Below are 23042 nucleotides of genomic sequence, written 5' to 3'. Positions count from 1 at the left end.
TGAAGACCTAAGCACAAGGACCTAATAACCAATATTCTGGCATTTGAGCAAAAAGTGAAATGGGAGCAGAACTAATCTTTAGAGCTGGACTGGACTCGGTACATGGCCAGGTTCTCAGACCAGTGGGCCCAGCAGGAGAGGGTCTGAAAGAGGGAGCGGGGAGAGATGACGAGGAAGATCTACTGCTCAGTGCTCACCACCAGAGATATCCAGGATACTCGTGAGAAAGTGTAGAAAGAGAAAGCTGAGATGTGGGTAAGAGCTGTAAGGATGCAGAAGAAGCACGCCTCCTTAAGCGCGCCTCCAAGCAGACCAAGGCTGAGAACGTAAGGGCAGAGACGGAGAAAACTTAAAATTATCAATACTTGCCCACTCCCCCTTGAGGACACATAATTGCATATACCTGTAGCATACAAATTGCCACTTGCATTGATGAACAGGAGTGGTTATGGTTATGAATGGGATCATGAATGGTCACTTCTGGTGTTTTTCCCAATTTTGGGGATACAGCCAGAAAACCAGTTTGTCATTATCCATCTCACCAGCACTAACGGAAAAAAACATCATTTCCCATGAATCCTCAAAGACAGATGGGGGGACGTACTGTTGAAACGCAAGCTCGAGCAGCCAATTCCTGTCCAGTGGCCATATTGAAATCTCAAGTCTATTAGGACTCTAAAGGTACTGGGTGGCTGTCTAACTGGAAGTCTTTAAAATATCGTATTTTTATAACAGAGGGATTTGAGCCAGACATTCCACCTGAGACTCTGCCTGTACTGGACGGCAAGTTGTCTCTGACTTTTGTGGGAAAATGAGTCCAACCGATGCTAAAAGAGGAGCTAAACGCAGGAAGAACAAGCGGGGCGGTGGCAGCAGTAGCACTGTCTGCAGTACCAGTGGCAAGGCCGGGGTTTCAGCCACGGCCCTGAGTCCTCAAGCCACGGCAACACCCGTGTCTGCCATGGGCTTTTTGACACCAGGGAGCTCTGGAAATGGGAACATGGTCTCTATAACAGGCCTGAACGGAGAGGTGAGAATATACAGTCGACGTGTTTAACACTAACGTTAGAGATCGCGTTTACACATAATCGACAGACATTTGAGGCCTGACATTCTTCAGTAACGTTAGCTAAGCCACTGAGCTAGCTAGCTAGTTAGTTAACGTTAGCAAACGTTAGTTAACTCGGGAAATGGCAACCTGACGTTGACAACAGCCAACAAGTTCGTTTAGCTGGCTAACTACGTTAGTAAACTTTCTAGATAAGGTAACGCGTTAGTTATAACGTTAGCTACTTGCTCAACTTGAACATAAACTAGCCTGGCTGACGTTTCTAGCCATCTTGTTCTAGCTACTCGACAACCACAATGTTGACAGCCCGAAAATAGCATAATTTGCTTACTCGACAGTCGTTATCTTATTAGCTTATTAGCTAACTGTTTGCGACGTTGTGTGAGTGGATGTTTGTTACTTGCTAGATGGATAACTTAGTTTACACGCTAGATAGTTAGCTAACGTTAGCTATGACCAAGCTGACCATCGACACTGCACTGTGCCCTTAAACTGAATAGCCTCTTGTAACTGACTAGCAACTAGTTACAGAATGCAGCTAGCTAACAATTTCGCATCAATTTGTACAGCCAGCTGGCCGTTCATTTCTTGTCTGATGTTTTCATATTCACAATTTTAGCAGGAGTAGTGGCTCCCCAGACTAACGTTACAGGAAGTCTCAGTCGTGTCTGTCAGAGTCATCGGATTTGCCTGCTAAGGAACAGTAGGCCTATAGTTTGTTTACTCAAACCAATTATTTAATAGGTAGGTCATTACTAGTTAGGTCGTCCGCTGCGTTTACAGACACAAGAATAATGTGTAAGATAACTGCAAGTCTACTGTCACACAGCCAAGCGAGCCAAATAACTTTCACAACCACAATATACCAATGGCATAGCTAACATTACATACTTTGCTGTGAAATAGCATATTGAGTGTCTTGCTTTATTCTAGATTTCTTACCTCCTCTCCATATATTGTAGCTATGCCTTTGTCAGTCTCTCTATATCACAACAGTAGCCAGGGAAACGACATCCACTAATCACCAGACTAGGCCTATCATGTGTACGTCACATTGGCTACTACTAGGTTTACCATCTTTAGGGCTGAAGGACTTTCTCATATGATGAGCCAATATTCCCAAACAAGTCCATAATGCAGACTTGTTAATAACTTGCATACCTAGTCACTGTCTTAGCAAATCCAAGGAAAGTCTGATTTGAGCAAAATGCAACGTATTGCACTCACTCATTCAAAGATTGAGTTTCATTAGAATAACTAGCCTATATGCCAGATATTTTCTCCATTATATACATTCAGTAGGCCCCATCTCTTGCAGGACCAGTTATGGGTCAAATGATTCATCTTGTTGGTTGTGTACTCAAGGAAAGAGAAAGACAGCTGCCAAGAGATGCTGGGTAGTGTACTTACTTTACATGGCATTTGCTGCCTGTCTTTGGGAAGGTTTGGGGTCAGTCCCACTCAAGACAAACAAAGCAGCTAGGCCAGGCTACTTATTGTGGAAGGAATTTGCATAGATCTGCTCAGCATTTACACTAGTCAGGACTATTATTTTCATCTAAGAAGTAATATAATTTTCTCATAACCTTTTGTTTACCTCATCAATGTCTTTTGATTCATTCTTCAGATGTTTACAAAGTCTTTGCATAGTGCATACATACACTGCATTTGATCTATCAACTCCAAATCGAGATTACACTCTGCATATGTAAAGATCAGCTGTTGAAGACAGAAACAGCAGGTGAACTTGCTGGCTGCGTCAATATACTGCTGCGCTGAGCATTAATATGAAACGTAATATCTGCATATGCTCCTTGCAATATCGCCAGGACACATCATCAACTGCTTTGTGTTTTATTTGTCGTTCAAATAACATAATTCGGAGACAAACCTTAATTGTGTGTGGCCAAGTAGCCCCCAGCCAGGTCAAGTGCTAACATGCTTCAGATGGCCTTGTAATTGACGCTTGGCATCGGTGCTAATGAGAGGGGTGACTCCGGAGGTGTTGGTTCATGTCGGGCCCTTTGTGTCCTCCAGGTCCCTATGAACGGTAACGTTACACCACAATTTTCGGAGGGGCCGGTGAATTCCGACTTCTCTGGAGTCCTTCAGGTAATACATCACTCACTGTCTCTGCAGCTACTCATGTTAGGCCTACGGTAACATAGATCAGCATCAGTTTATCTGCTATGAGTATCACTGTCTGTGTGAACTGAAAAGCCCCGGGGTGGCGTTCAGTATGCGCAAAATGTATGAAAAAAATGGAGATGGCCCGTCCTAAACTTTAGGACCAATAATAACTCTACCAATCAGTTTCCAATAAAAAAAAATGTTCTACCTGTTTGTGCTTACTGCTCGTGACATTGTCTTAATTAACTTTAGAACCTGCCTGTGTAGGCTTCATATTGGAGGACTAGTTAGTAGCTACTGGTTACTGCCACTACAGTAGTGCTACACACTCGTCTAACTGACATCCACTCCGTCTCCAACCACCAGACCCCGTTCACATTTGGCCTGAGCCAGAGGGCCCCATACTCCACTACCGGTGACCGCTGCCTCCTGTGCCGGAGTGAGCGCAAGCCAGACAGCACCCTCTATCCTGACACGGGGCTCCCCGGGGCGGGGCAGAATGGTATGGCGCAGTCCCCCAAGTCCCCCAGCGCACTGCATCTGCCCCTGTGGGTGTGCTCCGACTGCCGGCGCACGGTAGAGAAGGAGGACCGCCACTCCTCCCTGGAGCAGTCGCTGGTGGTGAGTCACCACGGGCTGGTGGAGGGGTGTGGGTGGATGGAGGGAGAAGTAGGGTGGTGAAAAGGCTGATGCTGGACCAATGAACTGAATGACAAAGGCTGTTTAAATGGATATTTGTGTGCACACGTTATGTTTTCATGTTGTGAGTGTGATAGGGGGGTATAGACATTTTTATAAAGAAAAACTTTTATAAACAATAGCAGACAGTTCCATGTTGATTTGAGCTTTGCTGTTAGAAAACCACCACAGTGTCCGACTTTCGGCTCTCGCAGATACCTTCCCCGACTTCACTCGCTGACTTTCGTCTACTGTCAGCTTTGTTAGCGTTACTGCTCGAACGCATCCATAGAGCCGGCGCAAATACGTGATGGCATACTAAAGGTAGAGCACAACAAGGAATAAAGAGGTAAGGAGACAGGGGGCTTGCAGGCGACTGCCGACTGACTGATCTACAAATTTCCTTGCCATAAATAACTACTCATTATTATTTGTAGATTAGTCAGTCACCATTTACCCAAATGCATGACAGATTTGATGATGTCGGAAACGGCCAAAGAGAGCGAGACCGACCCGCACCACACAGACACGTAACACACACACACACACACACAGAGAAAGCGGGGGAAACAGGCAAGCTACAGGTGGAGTGTAACAAGGAGCAGAAACACCTGAGTCCTGAACAAACACACATTGTATAACATTACAGCTTCCCTCTGTCTGATGACTCAGCATTATAGAGGCTTTAGCTCCTCCTTTCCTATCAGCGGGAGATAATGACCTAAGACAGAAAGCCACACCAGTGTTTAGACGTCTCTTGCTAATGACTTCATGTTAATGGCTGTTCCGCGTACACTGTCTTGCCTCACTCGTAAGAGCCACTCTGTTGGCGACATCTAGCGGCTAATTGAATTTTGAAGTTGGGGAGAGCCCGACAATTCCTGGAGTGCCCCTCTGGCCTGGAATGTGCTTGTTTTTCTTTCCATCTCTTTTTCTGCTATTTGCTTGATTACGTTCTCTAATTTCCCTCCTGTTCTGGAATTTTGTCTCTAGTCAAGTATAACAAGCATCGATTTCTATGTGCACTATGCTGCAATGAAATACTTCAAAATACAAACCTAAGGTGACAGCTGGTAAAGTTATGTCACTTTTATGGTCACGCTTGGTTGCATTATCACTGCTGTTTTGCACTTTCTGATGCCATGTAATTTCTCATTCCCCCAGAGCCAAGACTTCCTGTTGCAAATGCCTGTGGGTAATGGAGGCTTGGGCCAAGAGCTGCCTGCCACAGGGGGCAGACTGACCAATGGTGGCACACCCCCAACCCTCCCCACTCTCCCCGTCCCAGACCTCACCACCCCTATGACCGCTGACACCGTGTGCAGTTGTGAGGCCTGCAACGAGAGACGGTGAGCTGGATGGACGCATTTTGTGGTGGTCACGAGACAGACACTTTCGCCCTTTCTAGTGTGGTTATCGTTTGACATATTGAGCTAGCTTAGTATATCAGCTATGTGTTCAGGAAGTTTCAAGAAGCCGCCACCTGTGCTACCATCATTTCTAGCATTGTCAGATAATGACTTATCTAGTCCACCAGCCGGCTCTCTCTGTCGAACAGTCTGGACTGGACGACCAATCCGCTGGTTTTATTGGTTGATTTGTCCATCAGCATCTTGTTTTCCTTTTCTTTCAAATACTTTAACTTCACTTGATTACCTGTTTGCTAAAACTCATAGTTCACCTAATTTCAGTTTGTGACAAAATAAGCTAAACTCAGCAAAAAAATGATGTCCTTTTTCAGGACTCTTGTCTTTCAAAGATAATTCGTAAAAATCCAAATAACTTCACAGATCGTAATTGTAAACGGGTAAACACTGTTTCCCATGCTTGTTCGATGAACCATAAAGAATTAATGAACATGCACCTGTGGAACGGTCGTTAAGACGCTTACAGACGGTAGGCAATTAAGGTCACAGTTATGGAAACTTAGGACACTAAAGAGGCCTTTTTACTGACTCTGAAAAACACCAAAAGAAAGATGCCCAGGGTCCCTGCTCATCTGCGTGAACTTGCCTTAGGCATCCTGCAAGGAGGCATGAGGACTGCGGATGTGGCCAGGGCAATAAATTGCAATGTCCGTACTGTGAGACGCCTAAGATAGCGCTACAGGACGGCCAGCTGATTGTCCTCGCAGTGGCAGACCACGTGTAGCGAGGCCTGTACTCTGGAGCGGTGTCGATTTGGAGGTGGAGGGTCCGTCATGGTCTGGGGCAGAGTGTCACAGCATCATCGGACTGAGCTTGTTGTCATTGCAGGCAATCTCAACGCTGTGCGTTACAGGGAAGACACCCTCCTCCCTCATGTGTTACCCTTCCTGCAGGCTCATCCTGACATGACCCTTCAGCATGACAATGCCACCAGCCGTTCTGCTCGTTCTGTGTGTGATTTCCTGTTGGACCTGTTGGATTGGAGGGTGAGGGCTTGGGGCTATTTCCCCCAGAAATGTCCGGGAACCTGCAGGTGCCTTGGTGGAAGAGTGGGGTAACATCTCACAGCAAGAACTGGCAAATCTGGTGGAGTCCATGAGGAGGAGATGCACTGCAGTACTTAATGCTGCTGGTGGCCACACCAGATAATGACTGTTATTTTGATTTTGACCCCCCCCCGCCTCCCTTTGTTCAGGGACACGTTATTCAATTTCTGTTAGTCACATGTCTGTGGAACTTGTTCAGTTTCTCAGTTGTTGAATTGTTGTTGTTGGTCATGTTCGTTTCATATAAAGCAGTAAAAAAGTAATATGTGCTCAGTACTAGTACGGTTTTAAGCCGAATACTTCTCTATGCTGCCTGCAGCATAATGTGTTTTCTATTGCGCACATATGATAGACGGTTGTTGGTCTGAACATGTCTCTGGAGCCACTGAGACAGAGGAGCATGTATCAATCCTTCACTGCAATTTATTGCGGCCAGCAGTTCAAACCAAATAATAATGATTCTCAAATCAGTCGAGTCATTTAAAAAAAGAACGACTCGTTCGCAAACTGCACATCCCTACCACATATTTCCCTGTTACCTCTTCGGTCACGGTGATCTGGCTCTGCTGCGGTGGCTGTTCGGACCAGAGTATGTGAGCAAAGCTGGAGCGGATCGAAGAGTGGAGCGTGCCCAGTTTGACTGGCGCAAGATTCCCAAAGGCTGGAGCGTCGGCCTTCTTTCCAGCTCCAATTTCGCTGCAGTAGCGCTCACTTCACGAACTCAGGGCATGCCCAGCCCAGGATGCATTTGTAGTCTCCTTGTGTGCTGCTGCTATAGCCCCTTGCTTTAGCTACTGTGATGGAGTTCACTAAATATTTTCATAAAGAAACTGATAAATCAAGTTGACTTACAAAGACGAGGACCAAGAGAGGGAGTCGATGATGTAGTGTCCACAACTAAAGAATCTTTGTTGAATCTGAGAAGACACATCCCAAAAGCATGATAGTGTACTTACTACGTGTACACAGTGGTGGAAAAAGAGCCCAATTGTCATACTTAAGTAAAAGTAATGATGCCTTAATAGAAAATGACTTTAGTTAAAGTCACCCAGTAAAATACGACTTGAGTAAAGTCTAAAACTATTTGTTTTTAAATATACTTAAGTATTAAAAGTATTAATCATTTCAAATTCCTTATATAAAGCAAACCAGACTGCACCATTTTTCTTCTTTCTTTTTAACCAGGGGTATACTCCAACACTCAGACATAATTTACAAATGAAGCATGTGTGTTTAGTGAGTCCGCCAGATCAGAGGCAGTAGGGATGACCAGGGATGTTCTCTTGATGGTTCAATTCACGCACTAACATTCAGAATGTAATGAGTACTTTTGTGTGTCAGGGAAATTTATGGAGTAAAAAGTACATTTTATTTTCTTCAGGAATGTAGTGAAGTAAAAGTTGTCAAAAATATAAATAGTGAAGTACAGATACCCCCAAAAAACTACTTAAGTAGTACTTTAAAGTGTTTATACTTAAATACTTTACACCTCTGCCTGTACATGCTAAAAGAAAGGAACGAGTTGGGTAGATAACTAAGTGCGTCATTGTAGCAAAGTATTTATAAACCAAAAATCTGATCTCAAACTTTTTGTTCTATTATCTATACAGTAGACCATCCTTTTTTTGGTTTTAATTTGTATTTCATTCTTAGTATGTCACATCCTACAGTTGAAGTCAGAAGTTTACATACACCTTATCCAAATACATTTAACCTCCCTGGGCAACAGCCAGTGGAATCGCGTGGCGCGAAATACAAATACCTCATCAATGCTATAACTTCAATTTCTCAAACATGTGACTATTTTACACCATTTTAAAGACAAGACTCTCGTTAATCTAACCACACTGTCCGATTTCAAAAAGGCTTTACAGCAAAAAGGCTTTAAAGCAAAACATTAGATTATGTCAGGAGAGTACCCAGCCAAAAATAATCACACAGCCATTTTCAAAGCAAGCATATATGTCACAAAAACCAAAACCACAGCTAAATGCAGCACTAACCTTTGATGATCTTCATCAGATGACACTCCTAGGACATTATGTTATACAATACATGCATGTTTTGTTCAATCAAGTTCATATTTATATCAAAAAACAGCTTTTTACATTAGCATGTGATGTTCAGAACTAGCATACCCACCGCAAACTTCCGGTGAATTTACTAAATTACTCATGATAATCGTTCACAAAAAACATAACAATTATTTTAAGAATTATAGATACAGAACTCCTTTATGCAAACGCTATGTCACATTTTAAAATAGCTTTTCGGCAAAAGCACATTTTGCAATATTCTGAGTAGATAGCCCGGCCATCACGGCTAACTAATTTGACACCCACCAAGTTTGGCCCTCACCAAACTCAGATTTACTATAAGAAAAATTGGATTACCTTTGCTGTTCTTCGTCAGAATGCACTCCCAGGACTTCTACTTCAACAACAAATGTTGTTTTGGTTCGAAATAATCCATAGTTATATTGAAATAGCTCCGTTTTGTTCGTGCGTTCAGGTCACTATCCAAAGGGTGACGCGCGGGCGCATTTTGTGACAAAACATTTCAAAATATTCTATTACCGTACTTCGAAGCATGTCAAACGCTGTTTAAAATCAATTTTTATGCGATTTTTCTCGTAAAATAGCGATAATATTCCAACCGGGCGACGTTATATTCATTCATAGACTGAAAGAAAACATGGAGTCCTCTCGTGGACGCACACTGCAGTGTCAGTGTTCTCAGCCTGACCACTCACAAAAACTCGCCCAGAGACTGCAGAGACGTCATTCCACTTTCTGGCGCCTTCTGAGAGCCAATGGAAGCCTTAGAAAATGTCACGTTACAGCAGAGATGCTCTATTTTTGATAGAGATGCCCTAGAAGTAGAAGAAATTGTCAGACAGGGCACTTCCTGTATGGAGTCTCCTCAGGTTTTGGCCTGCCATATGAGTTCTGTTATACTCACAGACACCATTCAAACAGTTTTAGAAACTTTAGGGTGTTTTCTATCCAAATCTACTAATTATATGCATATTCTAATTTCTGGGCAAGAGTAGTAACCAGATCAAATCGGGTACGTTTTTTTATCCGGCCGTGCAAATACTGCCCCCTAGCCCCAACAGGTTAAACTCAGTTTTTTTCACAATTCCTGACATTTAATCCTAGTAAAAATTCCCTGTTTTAGGTCAGTTAGGATCACCACTTTATTTTAAGAACATGAAATGTCAGAATAATAGTAGAGTGACTTATTTCAGCTTTTATTTCTTTCATCACATTCCCAGTGTGTCAGAAGATAAAAACACACAAGTAGTATTTGGTAGCATTGATTTAAAATTGTTTAACTTGGGTCAAACGTTTCAGGTAGCCTTCCACAAGCTTCCCACAATAAGTTGGGTGAATTTTGGCCCATTCCTCCTGACAGAGCTGGTGTAACTGAGTCAGGTTTGTAGGCCTCCTTGCTTGCAGAAGCTTTTTCAGTTCTGCCCACAAATATTCTATAGGATTGAGGTCAGGGCTTTGTGATGGCCACTCCAATACTTTGACTTGGTTGTCCTTAAGCCGTTTTGCCACAACTTCGGAAGTATGCTTGGGGTCGTTGTCCATTTGTGAGACCCATTTGTGACCAAGTTCTCATTTACAACTGCGACCTGGCCGAGATAAAGCAAAGCAGTGTGACAAAAACAGCACACGACCCATTTTCAATGCCCTGGCTGAGGGAAGGAGGTTCTCACCCAAGATTTGAATGTACATGGTCCCGTCCATCGTTCCTTTGATGTGAAGTTTTCCTGTCCCCTTAGCAGAAAAACACACCCAAAGCATAATGTTTCCACCTCCATGTTTGACTGTGGGAATGGTGTTCTTGGGATCATAGGCAGCATTCCTCCTCCTCCAAACATGGCGAGTTGAGTTGATGCCAAAGAGCTCCATTTTGGTCTCATCTGACCACAACACTTTCACCCAGTTGTCCTCTGAATCATTCAGATGTTCATTGGCAAACTTCAGACAGGCATTTATATGTGCTTTCTTGAGCAGGGGGACCTTGCGGGCGTTGCAGGATTTCAGTCCTTCACGGCGTAGTGTGTTACCAATTGTTTTCTTGGTGACTATGGTCCCAGCTGCCTTGAGATCATTGACAAGATCCTCCCGTGTAGTTCTGGGCTGATTCCTCACCGTTCTCATGATCATTGCAACTCCACGAGGTGAGATCTTGCATGGAGCCCCAGGCCGAGGGAGATTGACAGTTCTGTGTTTCTTCCATTTGCGAATAATCGCACCAACTGTTGTCACCTTCTCACCAAGCTGCTTGGCGATGGTCTTGTAGCCCATTCCAGCCTTGTGTCGGTCTACAATCTTGTCCCTGACAAACTCCCAAAAGTTTAATAGAAAGTGTCCAACCCTTTGCAACCCTACTTACATGTACATATTCTCATTCACCCCTTTATATCTGTATGTATTAGGTCGTTTTTGGGGAATTGTTAGATTACTTAGATATCTGTTACCTAACATCCTTGTAGAGCTCTTTGGTCTTGGCCATGGTGGAGAGTTTGGAATCTGATTGATTGCTTCTGTGGACAGGTGTCTTTTATACAGGTAACAAACTGAGATTAGGAGCACTCCCTTTAAGAGTGTGCTCCTAATCTCAGCTCATTACCTGTATAAAAGACACCTGGGAGCCAGAAATCTTTCTGATTGAGAGGGGGTCAAATACTTATTTCCCTCATTAAAATGCAAATCAATTTATAACATTTTTGACATGCGTTTTTCTGGATTTTTTTGTTGTTATTCTGTCTCTCACTGTTGAAATAAACCTACCATTAAAATGATAGACTGATCATTTCTTTGTCAGTGGGCAAACATACAAAATCAGCAGGGGATCAAATACTTTTTTCCTTCACTGTACCTGGTAGGTTCCTTGATGATTTGTGTGAGATTGAGGGTATCTAGCTTAGATTGTATGACAGCCGGGGTGTGTAACATGTCCTAGTTTAGGTCACCTAACAGTACGAACTCTGAAGCTAGATGGGGGGATCAATTCACATATGGTGTCCAGGGCACAGCTGGGGGCTGAACGTGTTGTATATCAAGCGGCAACTGTGATAGACTTGTTTCTGGGAAGGTGGATTTTTAAAAGTAGAAGCTTGAATTGTTTAGGCACAGACCTGGATAGTGGGACAGAACTCTGCAGGCTATCTCTGCAGTAGATTGCAACTCCGCCCCCTTTGGCAGTTCTATCTTGTCTGAAAAAGTTATAGTTAGGGATGGAAATTTCAGGATTGTGTGCTAAAGCAGTGAATAAAACAAACTTAGGGAGGATGCTTCTAATGTTAACATGCATGAAACCAATGCTTTTACGGTTACAGAAGTCAACAAATAAGAGTGCCTGGGGAATGGGAGTGATGCTGGGGGCTGCAGGGCTTGGGTTAACCTCCACATCACCAGAGGATCAGAAGAGGAGTAGGGTAAGAGTACGGCTAAAGGCTAAAAGAACTGGTCGTCTAGTGCGTTCAGAACAGAGAGTAAAAGGAGCAGGTTTCTGGGCACGGAAGAATAGATTCAAGGCATAATTTTACAGACAAGGGTATGGTAGGATGTGAATACAGTGGAGGTAAACCTAGGCATTGAGTGACGATGAGAGAGTTTTGTCTCTAGAGGCACCATTTAAGCCAGGTGCGGTCACTGCATGTGTGGGGGGGGGGGGGGGGGGGGACGTAAGTGCTAGCTAAGGCATATTGAGCAGTGCTGGAGGCTCTACAGTGAAATAAGACAAAAATGACTAACCAAAACAGCAATAGACAAGGCATATTGACATTAGGGAGAGGCATGTGTAGCCGAGTGATCATAGGGTCCAGTGAGTAGCTAGGCGAGCTGGAGGCACGGCGATTCAAACGCCAGTCCCTCCTGCTGACTCATTTTACTGTGGATTTGGATACTTTTGTACCTGTTTCCTCCAGCATCTTCACAAGGTCCTTTGCTGCTGTTCCGGGATTGATTTGCACTTTTTGCACCAAAGTACGTTCATCTCAAGGAGACGGGAAACGTCTCCTTCCTGAGCGGTATGATGGCTGCGTGGTCTCATGGTGTTTATATTTGCGCACCATTGTTTGTACAGATGAACGTGGTACCTTCAGGCGTTTTGGAAATTGCTCCCAAGGATGGACCAGACTTGTGGAGGTCTACAATTTTTTTCTCCTGAGGTTTTGGCTGATTTCTTTTGATTTTCCCATGTCATGCAAAGAGGCACTGGGTTTGAAGGTAGAACTTGAAATAAATCCACAGGTACACACCTCCAATTGACTCAAATGATGTCAATTAGCCTATCGTTGTGCTGGTGTTCCAGCACAACGTTGCACAGAGTGCAAAACAATTTGCCTCCACTTTCATGTAAAACATTTGGAAATAGTTTTGCACGGCCTTTAACTATGATTTTTGTTGGCAAATGAGATGGTTTCCTGTTCATTGTTCTGCCTGTCAGTCGTTATCTGTCAGTAATCAACCATAGGCTTTACACGCTTACCTGGGGTGGGGGGGGGGTAAAGTTTGTTTGCTTGGGCTGTTTTCCATGGTAACAGTGAACATAATTGCGAACCATCTTTTGATTGGACACTTATGCGGTAAATGTGCAGAGATTGGTCAAAATAGCAAGCTCACGCATAAATGCGTGGATTCGTTGAATTTTGTGTTGAATTATGCAATCACAGAATAGTGGAATCCTGGAGGGACTGGATATTAGCCCTTTAAAAGAGGAACATGGATGCACAGAATCACTAATACTTCTACTATATTGGTTGTATTCATATAGTAAATTAAGTAGGAAACGCTAATTTTTGTTTTCTGTTGCATAATGTTTAACTGTTGCTTGCCCTAATGAACATGACCCTGGGTCCCTTGTCTAAGAGCACCCAGTGACCTCTCACTGATGCATCACAATTACCTCTTTGACCTTCACCCCCTCCAGGGAGATTTCGGCCGAGTCAGAGCGCGAGTCCCAGCTGCTGCAGAACCATTGGTCGGAGGTACGCTACCTAGTGCGGTGCATCTACCGACAGACGGGCACGCCGCTGGCCGACGACAACGACCATCCCCTGGACCGCGACAAGGAGGGCATGAAGGAGCTGGTGGACAGGTAAGAAGACCCAGCTAGAAAAAAGGCAGCATGTCTTCCACCCTCTTTCCCTCAGTCTGTCTCCGCCTTCTTCCTTTCTCCCCTCTTTCTATTCCTTCCATCTTTCCTTGCCTCCTACTTTCCTTTACACACTCTCCTTCCTACCCTCCATCTCTCGCTTCCTGCCTCATTCCTTTCTTTCCTTTTGCCCTCCATGCTCTCTCCCATCCCTACCATCCTCTTTTCACTTCCATCTTCAAGGTGATCAGTTATCTGACAAGAGTACCGCAGTAATCATTGAGGAGTGGTTACCTCACTTTCCCTTATTCAATTTTGCCAGATAAGAGATTACCTTCAGAAAATGGTAAGTCATTTCAGAGGCTAAATCTTCCTCTGCTACTACTTGGGTCTAGACCATTTGTTACGTCGTTCCAGGAAAACTAAATCAAATTCAAGTCATTTGAAAGTGTTTGAGATGCATTTGACCCAGGACTGACCACCATAGATAATCACTACAAGTATTAGCATATTGTACGCTGAGTCTTATGATATCCATCTTGCCCACCTCCTGTTCAGGCTGTGCGAGAAGGACCCGTATCAGCTCTACCAGAGGCTGGAGCAGCAGGCCCGCGAGTACGTCCTAGAAATGAAGGTGTGTCTGCTCAAGCACCTGTCGACCGGCTCCAAGGCTGCGGCGGCCGCTGCCCAGGGCCCCCCACAGGCCCACCAGTTCGTCTCGCTGCTCCTGGAGGAGTACAGCGCCCTCTGCCAGGCTGCGCGCACCATCAGCAGCTTCCTCCTCACCCTGGTGAGTCTTCCGCTGTTAGCGATAGCATTAAAGATAGCATCACGTTAGCATTAGCAATAGCATAGTCTTAGACCAATGGGCTTTTAAACAGTCTTGCTCAATAATTTTCAGGGTTGGCATTTCCGCTAGCCTTAGTGTTAGCCTTAGTGTTAGCTTGTGCGTTAGCCTTTATCAAATCAAAGTTTATTTGTCACGTGTGCCGAATACAACAGGTGTAGACGTTACAGTGAAATGCTTACTTACAGGCTCTAACCAATAGTGCAAAAAAGGTATTAGGTGAACAATAGGTAAGTAAAGAAATAAAAACAACAGTAAAAAGACAGTGAAAAACAGTAGCGAGGCTATAAAAAGTAGCGAAGCTACATACAGACACCGGTTAGTCAGGCTGATTGAGGAAGTATGTAGATATAGTTAAAAGTGAATATGCATATATGATAAACAGAGAGGAGTAGTAGTAGTAGTAGTAGTAGTAGTAGTAGTAGTAGTAGTAGTAGTAGTAGTAGTAGTAGTAGTAGTAGTAGTAGTAGTAGTGTAAAAGAGGGGTTGGGGGGCGCACACATTGCAGATAGTCCAGGTAGCCATTTGATTACCTGTTCAGGAGTCTTATGACTTGGGGGTAAAAGCTGTTGAGAAGTCCTTTTGTCCTTTGTCCTTTTGTCCTCTCTACTACCGGTTGCCATGCGGTAGTAGAGAAAACAGTCTATGGCTGGGGTCTTTGACAATTTTTAGGGCCTTCCTCTGACACCGCCTGTTGTAGAGGTCCTGGATGGCAGGCAGCTTAGCCCCAGTGATGTATTGGGCCGTGCGCACTACCCTCTGTAGTGCCTTGCGGTCGGAGGCTGAGCAATTGCCGTACCAGGCAGTGAAGCAACCAGTCAGAATGCTCTCGATGTTGCAGCTGTAGAACCTTTTGAGGATCTCAGGACCCCAGGCTTTGTCGTGCCCTCTTCACGACTGTCTTGGTGTGTTTGGACCATTCTAGTTTGTTGGAACTTAAAGCTCTCAACCTGCTCCACTACAGCCACATCAATGAGAATGGGGGCGTGGTCGGTCCTCCTTTTCCTGTAGTCCACAATCATGTCCTTAGTCTTGGTTACGTTGAGGGAGAGGTTGTTATTCTGGCACCACCTGGCCAGGTCTCTGAACTCCTCCTTATAGGCTGTCTTGTCGTTGTCGGTGATCAGGCCTACCACTGTTGTCGTCTGCAAACTTAATGATGGTGTTGGAGTCGTGCCTGGCTATGCAGTCGTGGTTGAACAGGGAGTACAGGAGGGGACTGAGCACGCATCCCTGGGGGGCTCCAGTGTTGAGGATCAGCGTGGCAAATATGTTGCTACCTACCCTCGCCACCTGGGGGTGGCCCGTCAGGAAGTCCAGGATCCAGTTGCAGAGGGTGGTGTTTAGTCCCAGGATCCTTAGCTTAGTGATGAGCTTAGTGATGAGCTTTGAGGGCACTATGGTGTTGAACGCTGAGCTGCAGTCAATGAATAGCATTCTCACATAAGAGTTCCTTTTGTCCAGGTGGGAAAGGGCAGTGTGGAGTGCAATAGAGATTGCATTATCTGTGGATCTGTTTGAGTGGTATGCGAATTGGAGTGGGTCTAGGGTTTCTGTGATAATGGTGTTGATGTGAGCCATTACCAGCCTTTCAAAGCACTTCATGACTACGGACGTAAGTGCTATGGGTCTGTAGTCATTTAGGCAGATTTCTTTTGTGTTCTTGGGCACAGGGACTATGGTGGTCTGCTTGAAACATGTTGGTATTACAGACTCAATCAGGGACATGTTGAAAATGTCAGTGAAGACACCTGCCAGTTTGTCAGCACATGCCCGGAGCACACGTCCTGGTTACCTTCACTGTTGCCTTTGTGTTAGCCATTTTGTTAGCATCAGACTAGCACAGAGGGACAATGCTTGGTGCTGCTCAGTGTCTCTTTAGCGATTTAGCCTGAATTTTGGCGACAACATGAGCTATACTAGACTTGCCCCCAGTACGTGAAGGCTAATAAGTAACGTTGCCTCAGTAACTCGCACAGGATTAACATGGGCTTTAGAATCTCCACAGAACTCCTGGACAAGCCAAAGACGGTGTCACAGAATGACTCATACTTTTCGGAAGCAGCACAGATGTTTGTCTGAAAGTTGTCACCTTCGATTAGGGACAATAGTCATCAGCCTAGACAGCTGCCACTGCTGTGGTTCTGGAATACGGGGTAGCAGCCATTTAGCCACCTGACAATGGTGTCGCTACAGTTAAATTATACACACACACACACAGTGAGGTCCAGATTATTGACAGCCTTGATAAAGATGATTTAAATACTGAGCTATATTTTATGCTCAAAGAAATTTGGTAAATTATTTTATACTAATACAATTGCTCAGAGAAAGCGATTTTTGTTTATCAAGTAATAAAAAGAATTCTCTCAAAGGTAGAGGTCAAAATTATTAATGTTTCAATGCTTCACCTTTTGAGGATAACGGCCCTGAGCTGAGATGACCATTGCAAAATGTAGATTTTGTGACCAATTTAAGCATTTCTTTGTGGATTTTGATGTGTGCTTGAGCATACAATATAGCACAGTATTGTGATTTTTTTTTTTTATAGTCATTTTTGCTTATCTTTATCAAGGGTGTCAATAATTTTGCACCGCACTGTATATTTAAGAATTTTCCGAATTATTATTTTATTTTTAAAAAAGTGTTAACTTAATCGGGGTAAGGGGCAGTATTTTGACGTCCGGATGAAAAGCGTGCCCGTAGTAAACTGCCTGCTACTCAGGCCCAGAAGGTAGGATATGCATATTATTAGTAGATTTGGATAGAAAACACTCTGAAGTTTCTAAAACTGTTTGAATGATGTCTGTGAGTATAACAGAACTCATATGGCAGGCAAAACCTCAGAAGAAAATCCAACCAGGAAGTGTGGAAATCTGAGGTTTGTAGTTTTTCAAGTGATTCTCTATCCAGTATACAGTGTCTGTGGGGTCATTTTGCACTTCCTAAGGCTTCCACTAGATGTCAACAGTCTAGAACGTTGTTTCATGCGTCTACTGTGAATGGGGAGTGAATAAGAGCCATTGGAATCAGATGACTGAGAAAATGACATGAGCTCAATCATGAGTTAGCTGTGTTCCTTTTCATTTCTGAAGACAAAGGAATCGTCTGGTTGGAATATTATGGAAGATTTATGATAAAAACATCCTAAAGATTCGTTTGACATGTTTCTACGAACTGTAATATAACTTTTTTGCGCGAGCACAGTGGATTTGGATTACTCGACTGAACGCGCAAACAAAATGGAGGTATTTGCATTTACATTACATTTGAGTCATTTAGCAGACGCTCTTATCCAGAGCGATTTACAGTAGTGAATGCATACATTTCATACATTTTTTTTCCCCCCCGTACTGGTCCCCCGTGGGAATCGAACCCACAACCCTGGCGTTGCTAACACCATGCTCTACCAACTGAGCCACACAGGACCCGTTGAACTTTATCGAACAAAACAAACATTTATTCTGGAACTGGGATGCCTGGGAGTGCATTCCGATGAAGATCATCAAAGGTAAGTGAATATTTATGTAATTTGTCATTTCTGTTGACTCCAAAATGGCGGGTATCTGTATGGCTTGTTTTGATATCTGAGCGCTGTACTCAGATTGTTGCAAAATTTTCTTTTGCCAAAAAGCTTTTTTGAAATCTGACACAGCGGTTGCATTAAGGAGAAGTGTATCTATAATTCTTTGAATAACTGTTGAATATTTTATCAACGTGCTCAATCACCGGAAGTTTTGGAAGGCAAAACAATTCTGAACATTACACGTCAATGTAAAATGGGGTTTGGATATAAATATGAACTTTATCGAGCAAAACATACATGTATTATGTAACATGAAGTCCTATGAGTGCCATCTGATGAAGATCATCAAAGGTTAGTGATTAATTTTAGCTGTATTTCTGCTTTTTGTGACGCCTCTCCTTGCTTGGAAAATGGCTGTGTGGTTTTTGTTGTCTAGGCGCTGTCCTAACATAATCTAATGTTATGCTTTCACCGTAAAGCCTTTTTGAAATCGGACAATGTGGTTCGATTAACGAGAAGTGTATCTTTAAAATGGGATTTAAAATTTGATTTTTGTTGTTTTGAATTTGACGCCCTGCTATTTCACTGGCTGTTGAATAGTGTGTCCCACAGGTGGGACGCTGGCGTCCCACACACCCCAGAGAGGTTAACAGATAGTGAAAAAGGATGATAATGGTGAAAGACATCGAGGTTGTGTCAAACGGCCCTATGCGAACACAGTAGGCGTGGCCTGAGGCTGCGGCATTACCGCTAGACCGGCCAGGACGCATGAACTTGGTTTCTAACTCTTTTCTTGTCTGGGTTCCACAGGAGAACGAACACTTACAAAAGTTCCAGGTGACGTGGGAGCTGCACAACAAGCACCTTTTTGAGAACCTGGTGTTCTCTGAGCCCATCCTGCACAGCAGTTTACCTGCACTGGTTGCACAGCTGAGGTAAGACTGAGTCGAATGACAAAACAGCCATTAAGAAGAGGCGTTATTAAAGTGTATGCTTCATATAATCCCTTTGTTTTGTTTGTTTTAGTATAGCAACATCATTAAACCTGGTCTATCCTCAAACCTAAATAGGCCATTGGTATGATAAACTGGTCTAGCTGTGTGTTTCCAATGTTTTCTTTAAAAAATGATGCGATTTCTGATTAGGCACGGCACGGCCTCCCACGACTCGTACAACGAGGACATGTACAGGACCCTGCTGGAGCGCTACCAGCAGCTGGAGCAGGAGATGGCCACCGTGGCGGCCGAGTGGCAGGAGTGTGAGAAGAGGATTGACGACTACGTCGACGAACAGGTACACACACACACACACACAGACCAAGAGAAACACATCAAGTACACACACAATATCCCTGTCTCTGCTACACTCCACGGGCTGTTCCTTGTGTGTTACAATGGAACTTAAATAAGTGTCATTTACATATTGTGATGTCCTGAAGGTTTTTAACAAATGCATCTCCTTTGAATGGTTTCTTTTGAATGGTTTTCTTTTTGTTTTTCTGATGCTTAACAACTAGTTTTCTCTTTCTGGCAGCTGCTTTTTAAGGTGGAGGGCCAGAATCTCACAAATCAACGGACAGAACCACATAAGTCTTTAATTAGCAAAAATGTAAGTGGTTTATCACACAACTCAATTTCAAGTAATTTAAGACAATGACTCTAGGTATCAGCATTGGCTATCTTTTCATTCCCTAACCCTTACCCCTTTTATTTATGTCATATTATTTATATAGTCCAACAGAGAAAAGGTGGGTAAGTGCTCTAATTTATTAAAAAGCCGACACATTTCGACCTCAATCTGTCAAAGCTCATAATTAATGTCTACCTGTTTCCAGACTTTGAAAACAAAACAACGGATGCTGAAGGAAGACTGGGAGTTCTTTAAGCAGAGGAGGTTTATAGAAGAACAGGTATCATGAACAAACAGTCTATAGAAATAGTCAAAAAAAAAAATTTTTGGGTGAAACTGGCCGGACAGATTTTGATCGTGTACGTTTTTACATCTGTACGTGAATTTTATTATTTTTCTCTTTGCAGTTAACCAACAGTAAGAAGTCTTTAGCTGGTGACAGTAACTTTACAGACACGATGAGAATGCTCTCCTCTCGTCTCAGCATTCCAGACTGTCCAAATTGCAATTATCGAAGAAGGTGAGTTTGGAGGATTCATTTTGCTTGCGATTTACAGATGGTGCGTTTGTTTCTTTGTAGCGTGTAAGGTAAAATACTATTTTTTTTATTTTATTCTTTTTTTTTTTGTACCTATGTGTGTACTGTATGACACAAGTTCAATAAGACGTTCAAACTTGTGTGCAAGTATGTTTTTAATCATCATTTATTAACCCAAAGTAAAACAAACCGATGTTTCTAACCAGTACCCAGTGTTATTCAGTGACCTGAAAGGAAATGGGGTATAAAAGTGTTTAGCATCTCATGAAACACATCAATATATCAACCACAAAAACGACGACCTGGAACACCACCACTGGCCACCTGCGACCCAACCTTTGTGAAACCACCTTTTAATTAACAACCATCGCTCCTCTCCCAGATGCACCTGCGACGACTGCAGCCTCTCCCACATCCTGACGTGCGGTATCATGGACCCGCCCATTGCCGAGGACCTCCACATCAAGCTGCCGCTTCAGGCCACGGAGCCCCCACAGCACCGTGACTACCTGGCCGAGGTGCACCCCCCCAGCCTCTCCTCCGGGGGCAGCTCAGCCTCCGCTTCGGCCTCCAGCTCGCCCATCACCATACAGCAGCACTCGCGCCTCATCCTGCCAGAAGGGGTCGCCACCACCTTGTAAGTCCACCAGGGGTGGCGTGTTCTTTGTTGTAAAAATATGTATTTATTTATTCAGCAGATTATAGCAAATTTATTTTCAAAACAAGACCTTAGTATATCATGTAAAGCAATAAAATATCACAGGAAAAAAACATACAAAAAAAGCAATACATTACAATAATGTAAAAATATATATATATTTATATATCTATCAAAGATACACATTACTAAAATGAACAAAGAACAGGCTTATGAGTTCATGCTAGTGCTGGGACGATCAACTGAAAATGATCAACACATTATGCTGATATCGTTAAGTACGATAAATAACCTATATGGCCCTACTAGGCTCGGCAGGTAGCCTAGAGGTTAGCGCGTTGGTCAACCGGAAGGTTGCTGGATCGAATCCCCAAGCTGACAAGGTAAAAATCTGTCGTTTTGCCCCGGGTGCCGAAGACGTGGATTTAAGGTTTAAATGTGGAAGGCACATTTCAGTTGAATACATTCAGTTGGACAACTGACTAGGTATCCCCCTTTCTCTAGAGAATTATTTTACCTTTATTTAACTAGGCGAGTCATTTCAGAACAAATTCTTATTTACAATGATGGCCTAACCTGGCCAAACCCGGATGACGCTGGGCCAATTGTGTGCCGCCCTATGGGACTCCCAATCACAGCCGGATGTGATGCAGCCTGGATTCGAACCAGGGACTGCAGTGACGCCTCTTGCACTGAGATGCAGTGCCTTAGACCACTGCGCCACTCGGGTAGTTGTTAATGGGACAATTGATAGCTACAATATTCAAAGTAGGAGTTTTAAGGGTAATATTACAAAAAATAACTGTTGCACATTGTTATAAAGTTATTGTTCAATTGCTTTTGTCCAGATTGCCCAGCTCTAGTTCATGCTACCAGCAGGATTTATCCCAATATCTAGTTGTTATAGATGTATTTATTGTGGTTATGGTTACTCTTGTGGTATATGTAGTTATAACTCCTTGTTATCAGGTATGTGCTCTCCAATCATGTAATGTCATTTCCTATAATCATTTTATCATGTTAACAGGGCCACTCCTGTTTTGGTATTCACCTTCATTATTTTCTCTTTCCCTATCTCTCCCTCCTCGCATGGTAGTGACGACGATGAAGTGCCTCCACTGTTGGGCAAGTTTGCGGACATCTACCCCATGGGCGGCTATGAGGACCCAGGGGTGGTGGCCGGCATGAACGGCCTGCACAGCGAGCTCAACGGTGGCGGGGAGAACATGGCGCTCAAAGATGAGGTGTGTGGGTGGTTGACGGCTCCGGGGTGTAGTTTGCCCTAGGTACAGATCTAGGATCAGCTTCCCCTCCCCCAATCCTGACCATAACCATTAGTGGGGGAAATGCAAAACTGGCCCAAGATCAGAATCTGGGGCAACTTCACCATACACTGTGAGTGATGGTGCCCTTGATGCAAGTTTAACACATTTCACTGCTGAATTGCTCTGTCCAAGTTCCTGGACTGGGAAAGATTTGATTGAGGAAATGTTCTTTGACTCTTAGTTATTCCTGCTTCCTTTCTCTCTCCCATCTCTATCCTCCTCACTCTCCTCTCTCCCTCTGTTTTCTCTCATCCTCTGCCCACTTCCTCCCATCTCTCTTTCCATTCCCCTCACTCTCCCCCCTTCCTCTAATTTCTCTCTCCCCCCAGTCTCCTGGAGGGAGCAGCAGTAGTTCGTCGGAGGGCGACGAGGAGGAGGCTGACGAGGAGAGCTGCGGGGAGCCTCCGGGCCAGCGGAGGGAGCATTCCCCAGGGAAGAGCAACAGCCCTCCGCCCTACTACCAACAGCAACAGGTACAACCACACTACACAACTAGGGCTTGAGGTAGAATTGGAATCAGGTTAATCTACTGAGATATAGAATACCTAGAGAAAGATTCTATTCAATTTGAATAGATTCCAATGCATGGGGAACACAGCCTCCACACAGCCGATTGTGTATGTCGCCATCTAGTGTAAAATGCTCACATTGGTGCAAATGAAGTAAAACTCATGGTAGCCATCTTGTTTCTCTCTCATTCCAGGTGGAACAGCACGCCTGTGAGTGCCACGTGTGCAACCAGGACCTGTCCTCCTCCCTCCCCCCCCTGGGCCCAGCTCCCCCCCTCTCCCCCCGCCGGATCCACACGCCCCCCTCCGGCCACCACCATCAGTTCTTCACTGAGGGCAACAACCAGACCCCCAGCCACTCAGCCCTCCACCTCTACCCCCACATCCACGGCCACCTGCCCCTGCATAACCTCTCCCACCTGCCCCGGCCCCTGCTGCACCCCACACTCTACCCCAGCCCCCCCCTTTCACACAGCAAGGTGAGTGAACACACACATACCACCAACAAGGGTTAAGGGTAGATGTTACCCTTAACCACAAATCT

At 44.2% G+C, this 23042-nt stretch overlaps 1 protein-coding gene and 1 non-coding gene across 4 annotated transcripts in view; one reads left to right on the top strand and one right to left on the bottom strand.

The window, feature by feature from the left end:
* Positions 1–604: 604 nt before the first annotated feature.
* The window catches only part of LOC115202071 (protein FAM193A), a 39918-nt gene continuing 17480 nt past the window's right edge, over positions 605–23042 (top strand). The window contains exons 1-15 of one of the 3 annotated variants that reach the window (XM_029765937.1): positions 605–1030; positions 3107–3181; positions 3566–3820; positions 5042–5226; positions 13302–13469; positions 14025–14256; positions 18650–18774; positions 18985–19132; positions 19373–19447; positions 19674–19748; positions 19876–19988; positions 20389–20643; positions 21761–21908; positions 22319–22462; positions 22693–22977. In XM_029765937.1, coding sequence (XP_029621797.1) covers positions 812–1030; positions 3107–3181; positions 3566–3820; positions 5042–5226; positions 13302–13469; positions 14025–14256; positions 18650–18774; positions 18985–19132; positions 19373–19447; positions 19674–19748; positions 19876–19988; positions 20389–20643; positions 21761–21908; positions 22319–22462; positions 22693–22977 — 2502 coding nt within the window. In that variant the 5' untranslated portion in view covers positions 605–811. The remainder of the gene's footprint in view (positions 1031–3106; positions 3182–3565; positions 3821–5041; positions 5227–13301; positions 13470–14024; positions 14257–18649; positions 18775–18984; positions 19133–19372; positions 19448–19673; positions 19749–19875; positions 19989–20388; positions 20644–21760; positions 21909–22318; positions 22463–22692; positions 22978–23042) is intronic. The other 2 variants (XM_029765936.1, XM_029765938.1) reach the window with 2 other exon arrangements.
* On the bottom strand, positions 17668–17743 carry trnaa-agc (transfer RNA alanine (anticodon AGC)). The gene has a single exon. It is a non-coding gene; the product is annotated as a tRNA-Ala (tRNA).

The sequence above is a fragment of the Salmo trutta genome, chromosome 11 (genome assembly GCF_901001165.1).
Source record: "Salmo trutta chromosome 11, fSalTru1.1, whole genome shotgun sequence".
NCBI classification, from domain to species: Eukaryota; Metazoa; Chordata; class Actinopteri; order Salmoniformes; family Salmonidae; genus Salmo; species Salmo trutta.
This window is presented reverse-complemented; position numbering and strand designations above follow the sequence as displayed.